Source organism: Cebidichthys violaceus, unplaced genomic scaffold (assembly GCF_023349555.1).
Source record: "Cebidichthys violaceus isolate CVI_PGR_0920_01 unplaced genomic scaffold, fCebVio1.0.p SCAF_14, whole genome shotgun sequence".
Lineage (NCBI taxonomy): Eukaryota > Metazoa > Chordata > Actinopteri > Perciformes > Stichaeidae > Cebidichthys > Cebidichthys violaceus.
The window spans coordinates 6,637,593-6,651,387 of record NW_027176307.1 but is presented as its reverse complement, the minus strand read 5'-3'; the positions used below and the strand labels follow the sequence as shown (position 1 = coordinate 6,651,387).

The following is a 13,795-nucleotide window of genomic DNA, read 5'->3' as shown; positions in this document are numbered from 1 at the left end:
TACCGTGTCGTGGAGCCAAGCATAGCATAGCACTGGAGAGCAACATTCCTTAAAACTCAACTGAGTAGTTCTTTTATTGACTGACATAGCAAACTTTTCCGTAACTTTCCTCTCCAACAAGACAGGTACAGTGCAGCAGGCATTCCCTTTAGGAGCAAACATGTCACTTCCTTCTTTGCAGCAACAGGCTAAATATTGAGACATCCGTTGGGAGATACTGTACCAAGACCTGCCAGAAATTAAGTGTGACAGAGCATTCAGGCTTCTATCTCCGGTAGGCCGACCACAGATGTTTGAATCCTCCTTCATATCAGGATTTTAGCAAAGAATATATTTACTCTCTTGCCGAGAGCTAGATGTAAAGATTGATATCACTCTCATGACTGTACGGTAAATATGAAGCTACAGCGAGCAGACAGTTAGCTTAGCACAAAGACTGGAAACAACTACCCTTGCGCCATCCTAAGGTAACAAAATCTGCCTTCCAGCTCCTCTGGTTCCTGAATTGAACCAATGCGATGATGATACATTGATCACATTTGTTCAACTGGTCCGGTTTGCAAACGCAAAGGCCAAACTCAAATGGTCCAGAAAAAACAAAAGTAATGTATGGAGTGGAAATGTCATTTGATTATTACTCATGTGATGGTTGTAAAATTTTACTAATTTAGCAGCTGGCTAGTTAGTTAGCTAGCTTGCTAAATCGACCATGCTTTCATGTTACACTAGTTACAGAAAGTGAGCCGAACAGTGGGCTAGTTGGAGCTAAACGGTCTGTCTGTCACTTCCCACTGGCTTCCAGCGAACTAGTCTCCTAGCTGCGGAGAGTGAGGCGGAGGGACAACAAGATGCAATAGCTAGCTAATTATTGACTAATTTTTTAGATCCATGAAATGACACATACATGTCTTCCTGTGATTGGTTCGATGGTGTTCACACCAGAAATGAACCGCTCCAGAGTTCACGTGACTGCAGTCCGAGATGTCCCCTTCCAGGCAGACCACAGATTGGTTTGTTGGTGCACACCCACCCAAACGAATCGCATCAACGGGGTAAATGCTCCAGGCCGTGTTGCCAGATCAGATTGCCAGTTTCCAGCCAATCACAAATGAAAACCAACCCAATTAAGAAAAGCCCAGCCCAAAATCATAACCTTGCCTGAAACCCATAAAACTGTGCAATAGAAAACACACCATAAGCATACAAAGCTTCATACTGTATCTACATTAAATGACCAAAAGATCAACTTTTAGATAAACAGGCTATCGCAACCCACAAATAATGCAAATGTCAATTGTCATTGATGATGACAATTTAAATAGGTCCTTAGTTATCCCTTAAGAACAATTGAATACAACTCATGTCAATCAAATATTTTTCAAATTAAAAGAGTTAATAATATGAGTGAGTGAGTGGACACAACAAATATTACATTATACTGTTATAATATATTGTTTGGAACCCAACGCTATTTTCCCAGCCCAATTTAATCAAGAGCAGCCCATTTGGACAGAAACCCAAATCAAACCAAATCTGGAGACACTGGCTCCTGGTTTGGTTCAGCCGGACTAAACGAGGCTGTGCGAACAGACCCTAACTTCAACCTACCAGCTCTAGCTGTTTTTTGCTAAGCTAGGCTTCATATCAATTAAGCATATTCCCCAAAATTGTCAAACTATTCTTTTCACATAAAACTCTTCTTTGCCAAATCCGACACATGAATATTCCCCAAGATGTCAAATTCCTTTATACGTCCATTCCCTTGTAAAGTGCTTTAACAGTCAAATACAAAGTCAGACCATCAGGTCCCTGTTCAGTGGTGAGCGTCCTGTCCACTTAACTGAGCTGGTGGAAGCTGGGATGCTAAATTGTTTAATAATCTGTTTATACCATTTGTGGCTTTGTGTGTTAGCATCTGCCTTGATGAGAAGTAATGTGTAACAGGACAAGATTCAATAAGGAATCATGCATGAGTTCTCTTGCTAGCATGTGTTAGCAGTGAGTGCAGTTGCTATGTGAACCAACAGCATTCCTAGTTTACTCTGTTTTTATCGTCTGTGTTCTCAGTCTAAGATGGGTTTTCTTTTAAAATTGACTTCACGTCCAGAAGTCAAAAGTCCTAGTAACATATTCTGTCAGTCTTCAAAACAATCAACCACAGCTTTTTTAAACCTTGCATGCTTCACAATTTTGTGGGAATTCTTCTGGTGATTCACAGGAGTGACACTTTTTTCATGAATATGACTTTCAGTTGTGGTTGTGGCCCAAAGTTTTAGAGTCCAAGCAAGAGCATGATGGATAGCAGTGTTGGCTAGAAATTCCTGTTAATTGAGGTTCCAGAAAAGACCAGCTGGATATCAGAATCATGCAGAAGGTTCCACTCAACCAGAGAGAAAAAGTCCTGCTAATACAGTACATAAATGAAACCTCTTAAGCCCCTGCATGCCTTAACCAACAGCCGCCATCCCTGTCATCTATCTCCTCTGTGGTATCTAGGTTGATCTTTTCCTCCCATCATGTTGTCCGAGGCTATACTCTATCCAGAGGATTAAATAACATTGAGATTAAAAGTTCAAAGGTCAGGGTAATGCAAATCCATAGGTTTAAGCAATTCCAATACTCCATTTAGATACTTTAATTCCTGTAGGTCATGATGTCTATCATTGAGCCAAGAGAAGAGCCTGGTTATGCGTTTACAATAGAACATTAGGTCAAAAGAGGGACACAGTTAGCAGAGGATGTACTAATGTTATGTGCAGAAGCAAAGAGATACTTAGAAATCCATCTATCCATCCGTGTGTTGAGTATCTACTGTGGAATGAACACTAAGGAGCTTGGTAGGTCTACTATGGTCCTTCAATGACTCCTAAGTTGACTACAGATGAGTGCTGAGTGGAGAGAAGCCAGACACATGTGGACCACATTTCTGCCGCAGAATAACAGATAAATAACCTCAGATGTGTAGACAGAGGAGAAAGCAGAGAGAGAGAGAGAACACAGAAGAAAGATGAAAGAGAGAGGAGGTTTAAAACTCTGTGGCTAAAAGATGTTATCTGAAATATTGAATGGAGCACAAGTTCCCGGGCTGCTGCTTCTAAAAACCTGCTGAAAACACTTCACAGTTTATGGAGGGTATGTGTGTCATGTTACTGTGGTTATACAGAAGTTCAAGCCGACCATTGTATTTCAATTTAGCATGGATTGTTTCACATACAAACTGTGAAAAAATTGGATTATCATCCATATTTCTGAATGCATGCTTCGACGTTTTAGTCAGTAAACATGTGTGTGATGGGATTCATTCCTTTAGTTATGGCGCTGGTGGCCCAGGCCCCGTGCCAGCGCTCGGTGGTTACAAATCTGTTTACTTTTGTAGGCTGGCAGGAACATGAGATTTCCTCTGGGTGTACTGCGGCTGGTTGACCGGCAAACAGCATGGCCCTTCAAGTCCCTCACTGCTCCCGCTACAGGCTGCCTCGCACCTCCTTCAGATCACTTGTGCTGAGGGTAACCCCAGCCCACGCTAACAAACATACACTCACACACTAACAAGGGTTCAGAGAAAAACAGCCGTCATGGAAACACACATATTGCATTGATGGTAACAAACAAACCCATACACATGCTTTAGCTGCTCTGCCTACATGACTTATGAGAATGCCAGTGGATCTTAGGATCTTATGGATTATCTGGAGTTCAACTTATCCCATTCCTTGACCAGCCTGACACAGAGGAAGGCCTTGTTCTGAGATGATCAACAAGACTAATCTCAAAATGGAGCCTCCACTCATATGAGGCAGAAATCCAAGAGTTATGGAGCACTTCGGCAAAAAACATATGTACTTTTATTTTGTGGTCAGCATGCTCACAATGGACATGTCAACATGCTGATGTCTAGCAGGTATGATGTTCACCGTCTACACACTACAGCTGATGGTGTAGTTGACTTGATGATGGCCAAGTGGTGGATCAACACCACCATCAGAAAATTTACAAAACTATGACTGTGTGCATTATTGTCTCATATGTACCAAACTGCTCCTGTAGGCTGTGCATGTGGTGTGTGAATGGTTATGAATGTTAGATAGTCCTGATGGGGATGTAGCACCTTGCATGGCAGCTCCTGTCATCAGTGTGTGAATGGGTGAATGATAACATGTAGTGTGAATGAGCTTTGGTGGTCGGAAGACTAGAAAAGAGAAATACAAGTACAGTCCATTTAGCATTTACATTCACTTGCACGGACTTTTCCATGTAAAAGCACAATATGTATGCTGTCTACTGTCAAAGTGTCCTTTCCTCTTTAATATTCTTCATGCTCTTCAATCTTGCGGACCGAGAACAGGCAAATTGTTTTACCAAGCTTGAACAATATTCAGCCTAATAATCCCAACACTGGACATCAATATCCTCAGAGAAGTCTGGATGACTGACATTCTTTGGATGAACCAGACTCTACAAACTATTGTTTGTTTACTCATGTCCAGTGGGAGTCTTAATTTTCTCCCCCTCTCTCTCTCTGTTGATAATATAATCAAAAAAGCAGCCAACACAATACCTTTGGCCATGAGAGGGGCCTGCAGATCTAGTTGTACTGAGGTGGCAGCCAGCCAGCCATAACAACATCAAACAGCCCCTAGCCTCCAGCGTTTACACAGAGCCAAGACCCTGGACCAAAAATATGATTGCTCGTTCATTTTAAGATAAGAATGCAGACAAGCTTGAAGCTTATTGTGAACAATATGTACAGGTATGAAGTGGCCATAGTGGTAGAAGTGAATGGTTTGTAGCAAACAAGTAAGAAGAAAGTGGTACTTAAGTTCAGATGAGGTTTCTCAGATACGTTAAATCAGAATGTGAGATATTGTATTGCAGGAATGATGGAAACTGAAATGGACAGAATTCTCGTGTAAATGTGCACTACACGGGCCTGTTTGACATTAGTCACTAGTCATGTTCACAAAGAAAAAGCAGACATGGAAGAATACCAAACATTCAAGAAACTGACATAGAGCACCGCCTGTTGGTCACCACAACTAAGTACACATATAGCTCAGGGAGCACTGGACCTGCAGCTATTCTATACATCTGAAATGACAACACATAGTGTGAGATCTCAAAGCTTTGTTTGCGATCTTATTCAGGATAACATTACTTCATATTTGAGACATTTGATAACATTTATTTTGTAAAAAATGTACGTGTTTTTTATAGGTACATACATTAAACTAGTTGCATTTAAAGGTACGCTTCTAAATAGATAGCCACATTTTCATTCGAGCATCACATTTGTTGTTAGGTTGAAGCTAAGTTTTTTTCATGAGCAATTGATCTGCAGATCATTTTCACAATTATTGATGAATTGATTAATTTTTTGTTTGATAAAATATAAGATAGTAAAATATCACATTTTCCCAAAGCCCATTTTCAAATGTTCTGTTGGAGCTACAGTACAAAACCAAAAGATATTTTGATGATCATCACAGAAGACATGCTAGAAGTTGGTACCAGTGAATTTGGGGTATTTTGCTTAAGAAATTAATTAATGATTAATGGATTATCAATCAACTAATCAATCAACTAATACTTTTTTGCTTAAATTCATCATCAGTTGATCTGCAGAGTTAGATAGAGACAACATCACCAATACATCAGCATGGACACAAACTCCTGATTTGTCCTAAATCATGTTTTACCTTCTGTAGTCTAATTCTGTGACTCTGACAAGCTATTGACAGCCTGGTTTACCACGTAAACCTACTCCTATAGTATCTGTCAGCACACACAGGCTGAGAAGAAGCTCAGATTAGTCTTCTGTTCATAACTTTGGCTTTGTGTCAGACTAAAAATGTTAAGTAGCTGAGTGTATAAGTTTAAGAAGAGGACATGTTGAGGTTTTTGAGGTTTACCTGTTAAAATGAGAGCAGTATTTGATCACCAAGAAGACTGTACTCACATTAAGAGTCCTAAATGAGCTAGAATCAGTCAGAAATATCATTGTATCATATGGATCAATGTATTTCCTCCTACAAACAGGATTCTGTACAGGCTAGTGTGTCGGGGGTAAAGAGATGCAATCAGTTTATGCTGTTTTTTGAAAAAATACAGAACTCTAAATCTGATGTTGTTCGTTTCATGCTAACTTTGTCAAAGCCTTTTAGCGCTGCAGAATGTGTTTAATGATGAACCAAGATATTTACACAAGCAAACATAAGTGCTCATTTGATTCACAATGTCCATCTGCATCACTTAGCCTATCACTTCTGTATGCGTCTCTTTATTAATGCTATGTGAGATTCCGTGTTGACTCAAACAATTACTGTTATTTCAGTGCTTCTGGAGATGAGTGTAATTGTATAAAGGGAGGATTTCCCGCTTCACCAGCTGAGTTGAAAAGGCTGGATCTGATGTGTGAAGTGCATCTATCTACGTAGTTGTATGCTCCGCTTGGCAACATTGGAACTATTTTCAATCATGGAGGATTTCCCTCGTCCTTTCGTGCTGAAACTGATTGGTGAGGGGTGAACTCTGAGGTGGGAGGCAGTACAACGTGGTTCAAAGTTTTAAAGTTGTAAAAACTCAGGACTTACCTCAGCGCTATGTTTATCGTGAACTGAAGTTCACAAGGTGCAGTGGGTGCATGATACATAAACCTATTTCTGAGTTATTAAGTAGGCATATAGCTCAGTTTATTTAGGGCTGTTGCATAAACCTCACAGAGATTTCTTTGATGTGTTTGTTGTGTATACAACTGACATTGTGTACCCTACTATTTTATCTTAGAAAAATAGATTAATGATATGATAAAGATCCTAACAGCCCCTTTAAATAGCTACCTAACCCACCAAAAATACCCATCTGTAGGACATTGTCTCAATAACTAATCCATTTCAGAACTTGTCTGTAGGCTACTAAAACCTGCAGTGTTCCTAATGACAGCTCAGCGCTAAAGTCTTACCAAAAGACATACTCATTCCTGATGCATTTGCCTGCTCTTGCAAGTGCTAACATTTGTTACAAGTTGTTATGTACATCATATATAAACTCCTCTGGATCACAGATCTAACTTTTTGCTTAGGGGCAATTGATAGTATGAACAGTTCTATATGAGTTTAAAATGTTATAGAATAATGATGTCATTTTTTACCCTATACCCTATGTCCTACAAGTAGACTTGGCAGATTTGCTGGAACGTTTTGGCTATAAGGCTAACATGCTACAGCTAATTTACTTCTAAGCTAATGTTATCTAGCTAATGAGTATCAACCCTGTAACTGCTGTTACAGTAGGTGTAAAGCTAATTTGCCAATAAGAATTATTCACCATATTGTTGGCTGTCAGTAATAAAATAGCAGCATTTTGTTTAGCTTGTATCGAGGCTGCTAGGAGGCTAAATGCAACACAATGACGCAATGTTACTAACGAAAACAGTCAAGAAAAGCTCAAGCTCGCGGTTAACACACTGAAAACATTCAGACCCATCAGGCCCCAGCGAGGATCGAACTCGCGACCCCTGGTTTACAAGACCAGTGCTCTAACCACTGAGCTATGGAGCCCGTTCTGGTGCATTGTGGGTACACATTAGAATTTGACATGTGACAAAGGTATTTGGTCTGCAGTCTGTACTATGCCAGAAGACTTGACGTACTATACCGGACGACTTGACGAACGACTGTCTTTGATTACAGTATATGTTTTAGACTAGCAAACCGATTTACCAGACTTGACTTAACTTACCAAAATGGCAATTTTCCTCGGGATTTTGAGCTGGACTGCTATGTTTCTGCTCTTTCTGATTTTCATATTGTTTCTTGGTTACTGCTTGTATGTTAATCACATTCATATGAAATATGACCACATACCTGGGCCACCGAGAGACAGGCAAGTGAAGTTTGGCATTATTACATGTTAGCTAAAGTTACTGCAAGCTAACATTAGCTAAACTATTGTTTTGACAAAACGTTCCCCTTTTGTTTTTTCTCCCGACAGTTTTCTCTTCGGACATGCAGCGACGTATGCGAGGGCAATGAGGAATGGCGAAATTATACACGACAAATTCCTGGAATGGTAACGTTAAGCACAAACAATATTTTATACATATTCGACAGACAAGTGATCGTAACATCATCATTTCCGTTTGTAATCAATTTCCGATGTGTTTGCTGTTCTTCTGTGTGTCTAAGTTGTTGATATTTCCGTGATTAATATGTTGCAAAACGCAATAGCTTGTCGACTTGATGTGAGAACTTAAAAAAACAACACACAGGGGCTGAATTTGAAGTCAAATTAAAAAAATTAGAGCTTGTAGAAAAAAAGGACTTGTGTTGTATCCACATATGTAGATTGATATTGAAATAAATTCAAGGACAGCCGCACAAGTGTAATCCCCTCTAAATGGAGCATAATCTACTGAATGAACATCATGCTGTATTGAAGAAGACTTGAAACTAGATATTGATACCATAAACACATGTTTACAATGTTTACTGAGGTAATAAATCAAGAGAGAAGTAGAGTAATTTTCTCATAGACTTCTATACAACCAGAGGAGTCGCCTAGATACTGTAAGTTTAAGGCTTCAGTTTTTAGAAGCGGAGGTTGCTGCCTGGTCTGATTCCAAAGAATGCAGTAGTACTATTATTTGAACAATCCTTCATAGATTATCTGATATTTTCAATGTAGTCCTGTTGACGATAACCATGTAAAATGTAATTAATAGTAAGTCATAATGTAATTTGAGGTGACTTACTTTCCCTTTAAATTTCATAAAAGCTGTAGAGGAAAACCATTTGAGCCTTTGTATGGAGTATGGTGTAATAGTCCATTGGAATCCATTGGAAGTGTCAGCTAACCTACGAAGGAAAGGGTTTTATGGCAGCTCAAAGATGATTATTTCATGATATTTTAACTGTTGCTTTTGCTCCTTTTTTAATTCTATGAGCATTGGATTTCATATAATGTGCAACATAATGTTGTTTTTCTTGGTATCTCAAATGTAGGAAATTTGTGCTCAAAAACGTCACATTCAGAAGGCGTGGGTGAATGATTTCTGTGAAAATTTCAACATACAAGTTCACATTTTTTCTACAAGCTCTCATGTTTTATTTTTCTGTGACTTTAAATTCAAATTGTGTGTGAATATTATATACAGGTGAAAATTGAAACAAATCAAGTTTAGATTTTTGTTCTAACTGTTCTCCCATCAAGTCCACAAGCTCTTGCTTTTTACAGCATATTTACCTTCATGATACCAACCCATAATTAAGATGTCATTTACAGGGCTGAGAACTATGGGCCTGTTTGCAGGCAAAATATCCTGCATTACGTTGTAATCCTTGTGACCTGCCCAGAGGGAACAAAGGTAAACACCCGCACCTTTCAATAATATTTGTGTAACCACCAGTTGCATAAGCATTGCACAATAAGCAGTATAAAAGTGCACACATACACAGCTAGCTAGTCCCCCTTGCAGAATTAAAAAAAATGGCAGCACCATCTGTTATCCTTTTTGCTAATGTAAAGATAGGAATACATCAAAATAATGTCTGCAATAAAAAAACTAATGTTCCCTCCTTTGATGGCTCTGTTTCAGGAGGTCCTGATGTCCCCAAAGTATCCCAAAGATAGATTCTTCTACAGCCGAATCTTCAACCTGTTTGGTCAAAGGTAGTTTATCAGACGTTAGAGTAGTTATACTTTTCATACTGCATATGTCTTACAAGTTGTTTGGCCTAGGAACAATACAACAATGGTAATAATAAGTGTATATTTGTTATACTGTCAAAATGTTGAATTCCTGAACTGACAACAACTAATGTTGTAGGTACATGAGTATTGTCGGTCCACTTTGGAGTCCCAGAACTTTGTTGGTTCACTTCATTGTTTTGATATGTCAAGTCCTCTACAACCTTGTTTTTCTGAGTAGAAAGTATTGTGTTTCATGTCTCTTTTCAAGGTTTCTAGGTAATGGCCTGGTTACAGCACAGGACCATGAACAGTGGTATAAACAGCGCCGGATCATGGACCCTGCGTTCAGCAGCTTGTGAGTGATTCAGTCATCACAAAGAGTCACAACCGAGTATCGGCTCAACGTTTATTTGATATCCAGTGTTTGCGATCTTTGTAAAATTCTGTTCAGATTGTGGGTATCTTTTGCTCGGTTTCTTTTGGACAACATTGTCCATTTGCAGAATTTCTGTGGAGCTTTACAGTCCACTGTCTCAAACTACACTTACTTCCAGGTATTTGAGAGGTCTAATAGGCACTTTCAATGAGAGGGCAGAGAAACTGATGACTACGCTTTCGGATGTCGCTGATAACCAGACAGAGGCCAGCATGCTCCACCTAGTTAACTTTGTTACCCTTGATGTCATTGCTAAGGTATTGTGCCTTTTCCTATGTTTACACTGTACGCGACAAAAGCAACAAAACAGCTAAGCGTGGCCAGCAACATTGTGCGTGTTGGCCGTCAGTATGTAGCTTCATTTCACCAGCTTCCATTGAAAATGACTTGTAGAATGTTGCTATGTCTCTTGTAGTGTGTTCCCAAAAGTTTTTTTTTTGCATGTGACAAGAGCGCCAGCTTATGATAAAAACACTTCTAATCAACTTTTCCTGATAACCCTCAGGTTGCTTTTGGTGTGGATTTAGAGCAGCTGAAGGATAGGTCACGTTTCCCTAAAGCCGTCCAGACATGTCTGAAAGGGATGCTCGTCACGGCCAGAGACAGCTTTTATAAGGTACGACTTCACAGCAAGTCTGTATGGAGTTAGTGAGGTGACAATATTATTAACTGTGTCAGATCCTTAAATCTCGCATTTCCAGTTCAACCCAAAGAACAGAGCATTCATTAAAGAGGTGAAGGAAGCGTGCCACCTGCTGCGCACAACTGGAGCTCAGTGGATTCAGGACAGAAAGACTGCCATGGAAAACGGTGATGACGTTCCCAACGACATCCTCACACAGATCATCAAAACAGCTGGCAAAGGTTATGCTCCCTAAAGATTGATTGATTGACTGATTAAACATTCCTCAGTTATGACAGTACCAAACACTAGTTTACAGGGTAGATAGGTATTTACTTGAGGAGAATAGTATATCACAACAAAAACAACTACAAGCATCATCATCTCAACATTTGCATCATTGATTTTAAATATTATGAGATCTGCAGAGCAGATCTGCAAGGTTAAGCTACGACCTCTTCACAATCACATATAGTCGATAGAATATGTATATGTATATACATATTATATATTCAGATGACTGGAATATTGGTTTAGTTGTTCAACTCTATTTTCTTGTTATTCCAGAGGAAAGCATGACTGAAGAAGATGAAGAGTTAATGTTGGACAATTTTGTGACATTTTTCATCGCGGGTGAGTCTGTGTTGTTTCTGCTTTGAGGTGTGAAATGCTTCAAAATAAGCTCGAAGCTAGCACTGTTAAAGGGACAGAAATTAAAATGATCCACCAGTATAGATGTGAATTCTGGAGATGTGGTGTTTAATATTACTTTTCAAGTATATTGACACAGTTATTTAAAATAATTAATATGCTCTTCTGTAAAAATGTTCTGTCTCATGTCTGGGTGCCGTTAATATTACCACTTATATTTGAGTCCTTCATTTATTGTGTTTTTAGGTGAACTGTTCTTTGAAGCCCCACTTTTTGATTTAAAAATAAAGAGGAATGTGTTGTTGATCCACATTTGCTCCATTTTAAGGTAATGTTCTGTCATTTAGGGCATGAAACAACAGCTAATCAACTGGCTTTTTGCATCATGGAACTTGCAAGACTTCCTGATATACTGGAGAAGTAAGAACTAACAATGCAGTGCGAAACAGTTCAATAATGTAGCTTTTGAATGATGGTTTCTTCAGTTGTGCTTTTATTTGTCAGAGTGAGGAAAGAGGTGGATGATGTCATTGGGATGAAACAGGACATTACTTGTGACGATCTGGGGAAACTGATCTACCTCTCACAGGTACATCTCATGAAGTTAGGAACATTATGGTTCTTTATGCTCTTTAGAAATGAAGCATGTTTTGAATCTATTGTGTAGCTTACTCAGTTATTCATTCATTTATTAATTCGCTGACTCTCAAGTTAGCCTAAAAATGTAATAATATATACTGTAAGTCTTTGGATGACACGCTAAACCAAGAACTCTTCTCTGCAATTCTACTTTGATGTGCTCAAATCAAATTTTTTTAAAGCGATTTACCCAAGACGTGCACCTCCCGCTGTAACCTCCCCCCAGGTGCTTAAAGAGACTCTGAGGATCTACCCAACGGCTCCAGGCACATCTCGGGAAATACAGGAAGACATTGTCATTGACGGTATCCACATACCCGGGGGAGTCGCGTGTTTTGTGAGTCCTGCACTTTTGAGTTGGTTTCTACCCATAAAATAGGAATTGTGTGTCAGAACCTAAAAAGGTATATAATTAGTTTCAACTTTATATACATGAAGAATACTGACAAAGCATAACAAAAAGTACCTGCTATCAAGATGTTAAATTCATTCTTTTGAAATTCAGTTCAGTTCCTATGCGACTGGGAGAATGGATAAATTCTTCAAGGACCCGCTGACATTTGATCCAGACAGATTTCACCCAGATGCTCCCAGGTAAGAGGCATACAAGTTTCACATAATGTAATGTTTTACTTTTAGTCATAACAGGTCAGACCACTGATCATTGTCCCAGATAAAAGAAGGAATATGGTGTGCATTAATGGAGGATGTCTCTTATCTGTTTTACAAGGCCTTATTACTGCTACTTCCCCTTTGCCCTCGGCCCACGCTCATGCCTGGGGAAGAACTTTGCTCAGGTGGGTGGTGACGGCCATAAATAATCAACACACAAAACATAACACAACACATGCAACTAACTCAATGGTCTGTGGGGCTATTGCAGATGGAAGCTAAAGTGATTATGGCCAAGCTGCTCCAGAGGTTTGACTTCACCCTTTTGCCTGGACAGACCTTTGACCTGGAGGACTATGGCACACTCAGGCCAAAGAGTGCAGTGGTGTGTTCTGTCAGACACAGGAATCGTGATAAATAGGTGGTCACATACCATTACCATATACAGTAAGATAAGCAAAATCCATAAAATGGTCCATGTGGTGAAATTGGGTTCTTTGGTTGCTTAGACTAGCCCACTGCCTACATCGTCTCCTGCCTCAGCCAAAAGCCTCTTGTATCTAATCTTGCTGGAACTAACCCTTTATATAAGTGTAACTGCTTGTCCATACTCGCTGAGCTTCTAAACTTGTTTTGTGCCTTTACCACTAATATAAACATGAGGATTTTACCATTTTTACACAAATATAAATATGTTGTATATCTGAAGCAAAAAAAACGTATTATCTGCTTTGTTTTTCACCTAAATAAACTGATGTTGATTCATTCAATGCATGAGAATCTGATTTTAGTTAATGTTCAGTTTGCTATGCAGTGATTCTTTTTTGTACCCTAACTGCCTTTTTTTTCCTGTTACTGACAGTGTACACATAGGGGCGCTGTGACATTGCAAAGAAATTTCAAAAGCACCCGTTAAATTCCTGAGAATTAACACTGACAAGTTGCCACTTATCTAAGCTTTATTTCAGGAGTTTTGCATGTGTGTGTGTGTGTGTGTGTGTGTGTGTATATATATATACATATATATATATATGTGTGTGTGTGTGTATATACATACATACATACAATGGCGGTTAAAGTCAATTTTAATATTAAAACAATTACTAATTGGGCCAATTACTTACCCAACATATGGTCATAATAGCTCT

The 13,795-nt window shown here is 39.1% G+C and overlaps 1 protein-coding gene and 1 non-coding gene across 2 annotated transcripts; one reads left to right on the top strand and one right to left on the bottom strand.

Annotated features, from left to right (window-relative positions):
• Positions 1-7,483: 7,483 nt before the first annotated feature.
• Positions 7,484-7,556, bottom strand: trnat-ugu (transfer RNA threonine (anticodon UGU)). Its single transcript has one exon. It is a non-coding gene; the product is annotated as a tRNA-Thr (tRNA).
• Positions 7,557-7,631: 75 nt separating this feature from the next.
• LOC137871059 (cholesterol 24-hydroxylase-like) lies at positions 7,632-13,417 on the top strand. The gene is made up of 15 exons (XM_068708627.1): positions 7,632-7,881; positions 7,990-8,067; positions 9,280-9,361; positions 9,593-9,666; positions 9,956-10,042; positions 10,242-10,380; positions 10,629-10,739; positions 10,825-10,987; positions 11,313-11,378; positions 11,744-11,816; positions 11,901-11,985; positions 12,262-12,372; positions 12,541-12,629; positions 12,766-12,832; positions 12,919-13,417. The coding sequence occupies exons 1-15, from the start codon at positions 7,742-7,744 to the stop codon at positions 13,066-13,068; spliced, it is 1,515 nt and encodes a 504-aa protein (XP_068564728.1). The 5' UTR covers positions 7,632-7,741; the 3' UTR covers positions 13,069-13,417.
• Positions 13,418-13,795: the final 378 nt, after the last annotated feature.

Coding starts and splice junctions, on each gene's coding strand:
- LOC137871059 (XM_068708627.1), top strand. CDS start 7,742: ATGGCAATTTTCCTCGGGATTTTGAGCTGGACTGCTATGTTTCTGCTC. Junction 10,043..10,241: donor GACCCTGCGTTCAGCAGCTT/GTGAGTGATTCA, acceptor ACTTACTTCCAG/GTATTTGAGAGGTCTAATAG. Junction 12,630..12,765: donor TTTCACCCAGATGCTCCCAG/GTAAGAGGCATA, acceptor CTGTTTTACAAG/GCCTTATTACTGCTACTTCC.